Source organism: Siniperca chuatsi, linkage group LG22, assembly GCF_020085105.1.
Source record: "Siniperca chuatsi isolate FFG_IHB_CAS linkage group LG22, ASM2008510v1, whole genome shotgun sequence".
In the NCBI taxonomy this organism is placed as follows: domain Eukaryota; kingdom Metazoa; phylum Chordata; class Actinopteri; order Centrarchiformes; family Sinipercidae; genus Siniperca; species Siniperca chuatsi.
The window spans coordinates 24,655,512-24,666,687 of record NC_058063.1 but is presented as its reverse complement, the minus strand read 5'-3'; the positions used below and the strand labels follow the sequence as shown (position 1 = coordinate 24,666,687).

The 11,176-nt window shown below is 43.6% G+C and overlaps 1 protein-coding gene across 2 annotated transcripts in view; it reads right to left on the bottom strand.

The window, feature by feature from the left end:
* Positions 1-1,377: 1,377 nt before the first annotated feature.
* Positions 1,378-11,176, bottom strand: part of LOC122870596 (retinal guanylyl cyclase 2-like) — a 49,185-nt gene continuing 39,386 nt past the window's right edge. Inside the window, exons 15-24 of one of the 2 annotated variants that reach the window (XM_044184905.1) lie at positions 10,408-10,551; positions 10,094-10,242; positions 9,742-9,905; positions 8,874-8,997; positions 8,720-8,788; positions 5,884-6,058; positions 3,290-3,388; positions 3,035-3,120; positions 2,678-2,763; positions 1,378-2,447 (exon numbers count right to left, since the gene is read on the bottom strand). In XM_044184905.1, coding sequence (XP_044040840.1) covers positions 2,360-2,447; positions 2,678-2,763; positions 3,035-3,120; positions 3,290-3,388; positions 5,884-6,058; positions 8,720-8,788; positions 8,874-8,997; positions 9,742-9,905; positions 10,094-10,242; positions 10,408-10,551 — 1,184 coding nt within the window. In that variant the 3' untranslated portion in view covers positions 1,378-2,359. The remainder of the gene's footprint in view (positions 2,448-2,677; positions 2,764-3,034; positions 3,121-3,289; positions 3,389-5,883; positions 6,059-8,719; positions 8,789-8,873; positions 8,998-9,741; positions 9,906-10,093; positions 10,243-10,407; positions 10,552-11,176) is intronic. The other variant, XM_044184906.1, reaches the window with a different exon arrangement.

Here is an 11,176-nt window from a genome sequence, read left to right as displayed (position 1 = left end):
TTATGGCTCTCTGAATTATAACTTTGATTTACACTTTATTCACTGGAACAATAATAACTGTAGAGCTAAACTCATGTATTTAAATATAAAATTCAGCCAACAGTGATGAGTCTGAGCTGCTGCTGTTTACATATTTTATCTTTTTTAACTTTTAAAAGGTGTGAGGTGCATTCAAGTACATCACATAAAATCCAAGTTTGAAGACAGAGATTCAGTTAGACGTCTGGAAAGATGTAAGGTTAGATCAAATGGATGATGGGAATTTTTCTTTTGTATATTTACATTATATTGTCTTTTTTATGTTCTGTGTGTCCTTAGTAGTAGACAAGAAAAACAAACTAAAGAAATGTAATGACTAACACTATCAACATGTGACTGAAAAAACTGACCAATCAATAAATTAAGTTAAAGCCACAGTCAGTCTGGAAAACGGATTATTGATTCTCAGGAACTGATCACTGCAGCTCCAGTAGGACAAAATGTTGAGAGGTAAAACAGAAAGATATGAAAGCAGAACCACATTCATTTACACATTCACTTGTTCATTCATTAATTTTTTTACATGGGAGGAGTCAGGAGTCTTTCCCAGCATGCACTGCACTGAAGAACATGTCACTACAGCTTGAAAAGGTTTTTTAACACTGTATGATTGTGTATGTACAGCTATATAACAGGGTCAGTACTTTGTTTATTTGCATTTACTTTGTCAACGTATCATGACTGTATAAAGATGTTATGACTATATACAGATATTATTACTATATAATGTATTATAGATCCATGTGAGGCACAGAAATTGACTGGTTCAGTATTAATGTGATAAATGGAAGTGTGGAGGTGGGTGTGGGGAGCTGTCAGCTGCAGAGGGAGAGGTGGGGGAGTGGCTCAGGTGAGCAGCATCAAGGAGAGATAATTGGCACAGCTGAACCAGGTTAACTAATTATTCTCTCCTTAAATACAGTAGCAGGCTGGACACAAGGGGGAAAGAGAGAAGGAGAGGCGGTCGGAGGAACGATGGATGCAGAGAGAGAGAGAGAGAGAGGACAAAAAGAAATAAATAAAGAAAGAAAGAAAGAAAGGGAGAATAAACTGAAACCCTGGTCTCAGCGCGGTGTCTCAGGGCCAAGAGGAACTCACGGTAGCACGATTCCGCTACAGGAAGTTATTGACCAATCAGAGCAGAGTGTCCTCCAGCCACAAACAGGAAGTAGAAATAATGGTCCATAAGGATTTTACAATTGTCTCTGTAAAAGGTATAAGGTAATTAATATATTATGACATAAGGTTGTACAATGAAGAAAAGTTAAAGTCCTTCAAGCTACACACATTAAATATATATAAATATATAGATATATATTACAGTTATTTACATATATACATACAGTATACACCCAGGAAATAATTCAGTGCAAGATAGTGATGATAATAATATGGTCATTATCTTCACATAAAATGTTCGACATCTGGAAACAGTGTCCATCCACTTTGACTGCGCTTGAGCACCAAGCATCATTGATATAAACAAAGAGTCCGCCTCTTCTCATCCCGCCAGAGTCTTGCGATCCTTCAGCTCGGAAAACACGGTCCACCGGTCGAGTGCTTGATCCGGGATGTTGGTGGAGCTGGTCTCTGTAAAGATGTGGGCACAATAGTCTCTGATTCCTGTTGCTTGGCCAGCCTGAGTCCCATTTCGTCCGGACTAGACATTTGCCAGAATCAGCCTTAAATCCAAGCTGGGCCAGCTTGGCTCCTATCCCGACTCTTCCTCTCCTCCCAACTCTTCCTCACACAGCACCCCCCGTGGTGTCTGGTCCGGTTGATCTGGCTGGGTGGATCATCTCAGCGTCCGCTGCTCTTTAATCCAAACCCCGACTTCCCATTCTGATGAATAGGTAATAAGTGCGAAAAAATAAGATAACAAAAATGGAGCGGAGTTTGAAGGAGCTAGCCTACAGGCCGCAGCATATGCAGCCGTCGCCATAGTCAAAATCACCTGATCCAGTCTATTTGAACAATTTTGGCTTAGCCCTTTGAATCAAATCCAATCGGACATCATTCAATGATGTTTCAGCAATAAAGCCGAAAAAATAACAATTTAAAACAAAAATGTAGCGAAGTTTGAAGGAGCTATCAGCCGCTGACTAGCTGATAAAATGTCCTTTAAACCACAGTCCAGTCCTCGAGGTAGTGTGTGTATGTGTGTGTTTATATATGTATTTTAATGTATAAGGGTTTGTGTGTTTATTTATATGTATCTGTGCGTTAATTTATGTGTGTGTCTTAGTTAATAAAAATGGGTTAGGGGTATGTATGTGTGTGTGACTGTGTATAAGTGTGTGTGTGTGTGTGTGTGTTGGCATCATTTCTTTATCTTCTTCTGTCGGTCCAGAAACTTTTGTCTTCTTTCAACTGGAATCTCATCCAGACTGATACCATGATTACTGGCCCTGAGAGAGAGAGAGAGATGGAGGTTAGAGGCAGACAAATGAAATCTGTCTTACACACCTGAACTGAACTTATACTTAAATTTTTTTCAAGCACAGTTCACGATTTAGACACAACTGTTTTTGACCAGCCATCACGTGACCTCGGTCTAACGGTCTAGTGATCATGTGTTTCACTAATGAGTCTCATAATGATAATATATGATGTTTTGTAGATGTGTGTGTTTTCTTACCCTCCAGTGAGGTCTGGAGGAACAGGAAGAGGTTTATCGAAACCATCTCGACCCATCAGCCAGTACGTGTCCACCGTGCCCTTCACCTACAAAAACAAACACTTTTTCACACCACTGTATCTTTACTGACTTTAATAAACATTTTATTGTAAAACTGTAATTATAAAGTAAATGACTCAGATGTCTAATGTCAGGAAACTGAACTTATGTTTCACATAATCAAACTATTACAAATATTGTTTTTATAAATAATCCCTGATATTTAACATTTAGTTTTGTGAAAAAGTCTTTCCTGTATTTTAATTAAGGCTAATGTCTCATGCTGCGTCTGAACTGAAACATTGCAGGTGAGTGTACCTGTGCCTTTCTGGTGTCTATGTGGTATCCCAGTTTGAGACTGGTCAGGACCTTCACTGTACTCAGACTTATGTGGATCCTGTAGGCTGGAGACCACAAACATAAGATGATTATTGAATATCAGTTATTGATCTTGACTTAGTCACTATTCTAACACCAACAGAAGATAAATATTTAGCTCAGATTGGACAGTTTGATGTAATTTCCTGAAGAATCTCTGTTAATAAATCACCGATTTTATTGTTTTCTACGTACGCAGTCCACTGGCTTCCATGTGTGAGGCTGTGGTCACTGTGTCTCCAAACAGACAATACCTGGGCATCGTGAGACCAACCACACCTGCTACCACTGGACCTGAAGACAGAGAGAGAGACAGGTAGAGAGAGAGAGAGAGAGGGAGAGACAGAGACAGTTTCAGTCATATGTTTGGTCATCAACTTTGAGAAATTTGAGCTTGTTTTTTAACCCAGCTCTTCTCAGCAAGAGAAACTTTTCATTCACCATGGCAACAACCAAAATGATTGGTCATCTGAGAGGTGGGCTGTCAGAAGGTCTGGACTCTTCCGAGTTTAGAAATCACAAAACTTTACAGGCTTCACAAAACAGGTTGTGTGTCTGAATGTGAGCAGACGTATCACGGTGAGTTATAACAATGACAAACCCTGGTTCACAGCCAAGCTCAGACAGCTAAGGGTGCAAAAGGAAGAAGCATTTAGGAGTGTGGACAGGGACAGGTTTCAAGAGTCAAAGTACTGGTTTAGCAAGTCAGTCGAAGAGAGGCTAAACGACTGTACTCTGAGAGACTTCAACATCAGCTCTCAGCAAATGACTCTGCTTCTCAGAGAGTCTCAGATCACAAACTACAAACATAAAGCCCCACACTCCATTAACGACTTGCGCCTGGTCACCGAGCAGAATGATCTCTACTGTCAATTTGAAAGACAATGGGACAGTCCTGACACCATCCCCTGTGACTCCTCCACCAGCTCCACATCCCCCACCACAGAATGGGCCTGGGCCTCTCCACAGCTGCCCACTTCAGAGCCCCCCTCCTACCCTACCACAGTGACGACTCTATCTTATAGAGGGACGTTAACACCCTGAAGCACTGTGCTGATCAGCTATCTCCGGTGTTCACAGCCATCTTTAACACCTCACTGGATACATGCAACATACCAGCCTGTTTCAAAACATCCACCATCATCCCCTTTCCCCAAAAAAACAAGGACTTAATAACTACAGACCCGTTGCCCTGACCTCTGGTAATAAAGTCATTGTCGCACCTCAAATTCATCATTGGCCCACTCCTGGACCCCCTGCAGTTAGGGTCCTTACACTTACTGGGTCCTCAAGTCTGAGCCCTCACCAAGAAAGCAGGATGTACTTCCTGCTGCAGCTGAAGATGTTCAACCTAACAATGAAAATTAAGGTTCATTCACTTCTACACTGAGTCCATCCTCACCTCCTCCATCACCATCTGCCAAGGACAAGGGCAGACTGCAGCGTATCATTCGCTCTGCAGAGAAGCTGATTGGATGCAATCTGCGATCCCTTCAGGACCTTTACGCCTCCAGGACCTTGAGGCGAGTAGGAAAGATTGTGGACGACCACTCCCACTCTGGACACAAACGTTTTGAATCCCTTTATATTATCAATCAGCAAGGTCTGTACACAAACATGGCCTTTATCAATCAAAACACTTCACCAAAGGCAGTACATAGCAGGAAATAGGCCATAACACAAGTTTTTAGAGCAATCCTGTCGTAACGGGGGCTGTATAGAGGTATGTGGACCAAAAAGCAGATGACGAGGAAGCAGTCTCAAGGTGAAGTAGCTGGAACTTCCGTGTTTATTGTGGGGTGGTATGCAGGCAAGTACAGGCAGACAAAAGGCAGATAAGTTACCGGCTAGCAGAGGTGAAAGCAGTGGCGTGAGTCCAAGGTAGGAACACAGTTCACAGGAGAGCAGGCCAAATTCACAAATCCAAAATCCAAAATCCAAAAATCCAAAATCCAAAATCCAAACAAGGTCCACCGGAGAACAAAGAATCCAATAGTCAAGGGCTCGGCAAGGAACAACACCATGTGTACAACAATGATCCGACACAGAACAAAGAAAAGACCAAGACTAAATAACCTAGGGGAGGTGAGATAACAAGACACAGGTGCCAACAATCAAGGAGGACCAACAATCAAAACTGGAGGGAAAACACAGACAGGAAGTAAAAACACAAGACACAAATCCTGATCAAACTCAGTGGCAACATCCCACGCTGTCTCTTAGTATGCACACCAAGTTTCATTCACATCCGATAAAGGGGTGGGGTGGGGGGGTAGAAGAACTTTGAGTGCACAATTATTGAAACGCTGCATACATTGTAATGATGAAACAAATATGTGATTGATCTCACTCCTTTAAACAGAATTCAACTAGCTGAAGTGACTTTGCTCAGCTTTGTAAAGCCTGAAACCCGCTCGTTCCTGCTCGCAGCTTTGATTTTTCCCAACTGAACTGTTTCCTTCTGTTGAGCACAAAAAGGTTTGAACCCACTAAATGCCACTTGCAATTATATTTTGATGATATTTTTTCATATTTTGTAAAAGATTTTCAGAATCAAAATCAGAAATACTTTAATGATCCCCGAAGGGAAACTCTTTAAATCACGTTATTCATGCTTCTTGACTTGCAGTACTTGCTTTTTACCTTTATATTTTTTATCTTCTCTTACTCTTATTATTATGCACCAAAACACCAAGACAAATTCCTTGTATGTGAAATCTACTTGTCAATAAATCTGATTCTGATTCAAATCAAAGTATTAAAAAGTGTTAAAATGTGTGCGTGTGTACCTGAATGCAGTCCAATGCGTATTTTGACTTTAATCTCAGGCATGTGTTTGATCTTAAAAGCTGCTATCGAGTGCAGGATGTCCAGAGACATGTTGGCCACTTCAGCTGCGTGTCGATTCCCATTTCTGTTGGGAATACCTGAAGCCACCATGTAAGCATCTCCGATAGTTTCTACCTGCAAACAAAACGCACACAAAACAGTTCACAGTGGTCTGGGGGATACATTTATATTATGATTTATTTATACATGTTAACTGTTGTTCAGTGAATTATCATTGAACATGATAATTGTTAACACGAAAAGGTAAAGCTACCATTTAGACGTCAGATGAGTAAGAAACTGTGTGTACCGTCTAAAGCCGTCTACATTTTAAAACGCTGTTTTCATGTGAAAACGACTGGTGTCTCTAGGGAGAGTCTCCAGGTGTTTTTAGTAGAGACATCTGTGCACAGTGAAACACCTGAACAATGTGAAAACAGTTCAATCTCTTCTTTGTCGTCTCTTTTCACTTAACACACAACAAAACTGTATCACAGCCAATATGTTGTGAGGAGTGAGACAGAGACGTGGGGAGTGAGACAGACAGGTGAGGGGGGAGTGAGACAGACAGGTGAGGAGTGAGACAGAGAGGGGGTGAGACAGAGAGGTGAGGAGTGAGACAGACAGGTGAGGGGAGTGAGACAGACAGGTGAGGAGTGAGACCGAGAGGGGGAGTGAGACAGACAGGTGAGGAGTGAGACAGAGAGGGGGGTGAGACAGAGAGGTGAGGGGAGTGAGACAGACAGGTGAGGAGTGAGACAGAGACAGTGAGGTGAGACAGAGAGGGGGTGAGACAGAGAGGTGAGGAGTGAGACAGAGAGGGGGTGAGACAGACAGGTGAGGAGTGAGACAGAGAGGGGGTGAGACAGAGAGGTGAGGAGTGAGACAGAGAGGGGGTGAGACAGAGAGGTGAGGAGTGAGACCGAGAGGGGGAGTGAGACAGACAGGTGAGGAGTGAGACAGAGAGGGGGGGTGAGACAGAGAGGTGAGGAGGTAGACAGACAGGTGAGGGGGGAGTGAGACAGAGAGGGGGGAGTGGGAGGGGGGAGCATGTGCGACTGTCAGTAGTAGGAAGGGAGGGGTAGAGCGAGAGGAGACTGTGGGAGAATCCATGCTTGACCGGGTGCAGCCATGCTTCATTGCCACGCACCGACACATGAGATGCAAATCGGCGTATTTCCATAATCAATGACGTCGATTACATTAATGAATCGTAGATATCTCCAAAACTCGGCAACTCACACCAAAACAATCTAGATGGATAAACAGCACTACAGGTAAGAGGAGAAATATGTATTTTTGATTTTGGGGTGAACTGTCTCTTTGACGTCACAGTCACACAGTCGACTGTGAGCAGCTACAGGCCGTCCGGTTCTCTGCTGGGTGTTAAACCTGCATTCAGTCTCCTCCTCCGTTCCGTTAACTTGGGGCAGAGATGCAGAAGGCAGCCTCCGCTGCTTTAGTTAGTACGAGGGACGATTAAAAGACCACTGCCTGTGGACCTGAGAGTTCGTGCTGGTTTGTATCTAATGAGCATGTATTTTATACACTGAGGTGCAAGGCCATTTAGATCTTTGTATACAAGTAGCAAAATTGTAATATCGAGTCTGGTTCTGCTCGAGCTGATAAAATCATTATTTTATAATCACAACATCATCTGATCAAACATAAATCAGGTTAAGACAGTGTAGTCCCTCATTCGTCCAGGAGTGTTCTATCGTAGAAAAGGTTTCAGTCGTAGTCATCTGGACACTGTTTTCAGAATCAAGACGCTTCGGCTCCCATCCGGAAGTCATTCTCAATTGTGAAAACATGGGACAGGAACTAGAAATTTAAGCTACTCTGTGTTACATAAGCCCCGCCCTCAGGAAGGAGTCTACCTGAGTATCTGTTGATTAGCTAGTTTCACCTGAAACTGACCTAATTGTTTCCATGATGGCCCAGTAATCAGTAATCAGGCCTATTGTTTTCTGGCTGCACCTCCCTCATCACTGTTAAGTACCTGATTAGCATGTGATTGGCGTGACCAAGGTGCTAATACGCTGTGGTAGACTTTGGGCAGATTGAATCTCAGACCACCATTTGTGTTCAAAGAGGGGTTCTCTTTTTTCACAAAAATGGCTTCCTTGACACCCCGTTCAAACCAACTCTTCTCTCTACAAGAAAGTAGAGAGAAGAGTTGGTACTCAGGTACTTAACAGTGATGAGGTAGATGCAGCCAGAAAACAATAGGCCTGATTACTGATTACTGGGCCATCTTGGAAACAATTAGGTCAGTTTCAGGTGAAACTAGCTAATCAACAGATACTCAGGTAGACTCCTTCCTGAGGGCGGGGCTTATGTAACACAGAGTAGCTTAAATTTCTGAGTTCCCGTCCCATTTTTTCACAATTGAGAATGACTTCCGGATGGGAGCCGAAACATCTTGATTCTGAAAACAGTGTCCAGATGACGACGACTGAAACCTTTTCTACGATAAATCAGGTTGATGATAGCAGCTCCGCTCTGTATTCAGATATATCAATATTTAAACTGATGGATCACAGAGAAAGTTAGAGACGACTAAAAGTTTAACTTGACTTAACTTCACTGAGCAGCTGAATCATCACTTTATTAATCAGGTTTATTAGTCTCAGGTTTCTCTGAAACACCAAATTGGACTTTTAGATTTACACACTGGATAAAACTCAGTTTTAGTCTGAAACAGAGAGAAAAAGAGTTTACAAATTTAACTGGCTTCACGTGGACGAACTCACAGTAATGAGAAAAAAAGTCTTTAAGTCAAATGGTTCCTACCTTGTAAACATCATGAGTAGCAATGATGGCATCAAACATGGTGTAGAGGTCATTCAGCAGGTCGACCACCTGCATGCACACACACACAAACCCACACAGTTTTAGTTAAACAGTGAAGATATAGATTATCAGCCTGTGTTTAAACAGTTTGTACCTCGATGGGTTCACTGAGAGCTGAGATGGTTGTAAATCCAACAATATCACTGAAGTAAAGAGTGCAGTCTGAATAATGTTCGGGTCGGACCGGCTTCCCTTTCTTTAGAGCCTGAGCCACTGATCTGAAACACACACACACACACACGTTTATTAAGAGTAAATAATATACATCCGTCATTTTCAGCTCCTGGGCCTTTTTGTTGTATTAATAAACGTGCTGGTTTGATGTTATTTGGTATTGCTATTCTCATTTATTCAAACTGTCCCATCAGAGCAGCTGAACCAGCAGTCAGCAGCTCCTGTCTGCAGTGGACCCGTGGACGGACAGACAGCTGTCTCTGGATCACTGTGAGACTGAAGGAAACTTAGAAACAGCAGGATTCTCAGGCAGGTTCTGCAGCTGCTTTCTTCTCTGCTGTCTAAGCTGATTTATGAGGTTTATTCTGGACGGACATGAGAGATAATGATCTCCTCTGTGTGTTCAGATCTGACTGAGTTATGACTCTGAGAAGGAGTGAGATTTGTGTGTTGAATTCATCTCACCTCCCCCTGTAATGTTCATCCTGTCTTCACTCTTCATGAATGTGATGAAGAGTGGTCAAACATGAAACAGAAGTGAGGCCCCCATCTGACTAAACAGGTGAGATGATGACATCACTGTGAATCTATAGTTCTGCTGCTTTGTGTTTGATAAAAAAATCTTTAATCTTCCTGCTAAGCAGCTTACATCCTAGATGTGATAGAGGAAGGAGAATCATGGGAAATGTAGTGAAGGTGCAGATGAGGTTATGCTGGCAGCCACTAGGTGTCACTGCTGTGCCAAACTTGTACTTTATTACTTCAGTTTTAAACTAAATGTGTCTTACTTTGGCAGGAGCTGTCCGACCAGCTTCTCCGTCTTGTTTCTCTCAACCTCCAGTTCGTCTGTTCGCTCTCTGATCAGATCCTCCAGGTTCGAACTGTACTGCTCCAACATCCGCAACATGGAGTCGATGATGTTTGCCCTCTTCCCTCTGTTAATGCCCCGAAACTGCAAACATAAACCGCAGGACAGCTCTTCTCAGGAAAAAAGTGCTCAGAAGTGTAAAAGTGTTTTTGTTTGGAGAAGTTCCCTGTTCTAAAACTAAATGAACAAGAAGTCAGAATTTCATGATACAACTGTTACAAATATACAGAGACAGTTCCTGATGTAGGCCAGCAGGTGGCAGCTCATCTCACCTGTTTGAAAATGTCATCGAAGCTCGGCCTCTTACTGGGATCTTCGTTCCAACATTCGTTCATCAGATTTAGACAGTCAGCAGGAGCTTCATCCACCGAAACAAGTGGTCTGCAGAGAGGAGGAGGCTGCTTCAGACGCTCCACTATCTCTGAGAGACAGACAGGTGGTCAGACAGACAGACAGGTGGTCAGACAGACAGACAGGTGGTCAGACAGACAGACAGGTGGTCAGAAAGACAGACAGGTGGTCAGACAGACAGACAGGTGGTCAGAAAGACAGACAGGTGGTCGGACAGACAGACGTCCTGTCTCACCATGGGCGGGCATGTCCATCATGGCGTACGGCAGCGTTCGTGAGATCACTTCCTGTATGATGATGGAGAAACTGAAGATGTCTCCAGCAAATGAGCCTCCTCGGACCGGATTCCTCAAGAGCTCCGGAGCCGTCCACAGCAGCTCTGAGAGACAGACAGGTAGAGAGGAAGACAGTACACAGACAGACAGGTAGAGAGGCAGACAGGTAGAGGGGCAGACAGACAGGTAGAGAGGAAGACAGTACACAGACAGACAGGTAGAGAGGCAGACAGACAGGTAGAGAGGAAGACAGTACACAGACAGACAGGTAGAGGGGCAGACAGACAGGTAGAGGGGCAGGCAGACAGGTAGAGAGGCAAACAGGTAAAGAGGCAAACAGACAGGCAGAGACGGAGACAGGTAAAGAGGCAGACAGACAGGCAGAGAGGCAGACAGGTAGACAGACAGACAGGTAAAGAGACGGATAGACAGGTAGAGAGGCAGACAGACAGTAGACAGACAGACAGGATAAAGAGGCAGACAGAAAGGTAGACAGACAGACAGGTAAAAAGGCAGACAGACAGGTAGAGAGGCAGACAGACAGGCAGAGAGGCAGACAGGTAGACAGACAGACAGGTAAAGAGACAGACAGACAGGTAGAGAGGCAGACAGGTAGACAGACAGGTAAAGAGACAGACAGACAGGTAGACAGACAGACAGGTAAAAAGGCAGACAGACAGAGAGGAAGACAGTAGAGGGAGAGACAGGTAAAGAGGCAGACAGACAGGC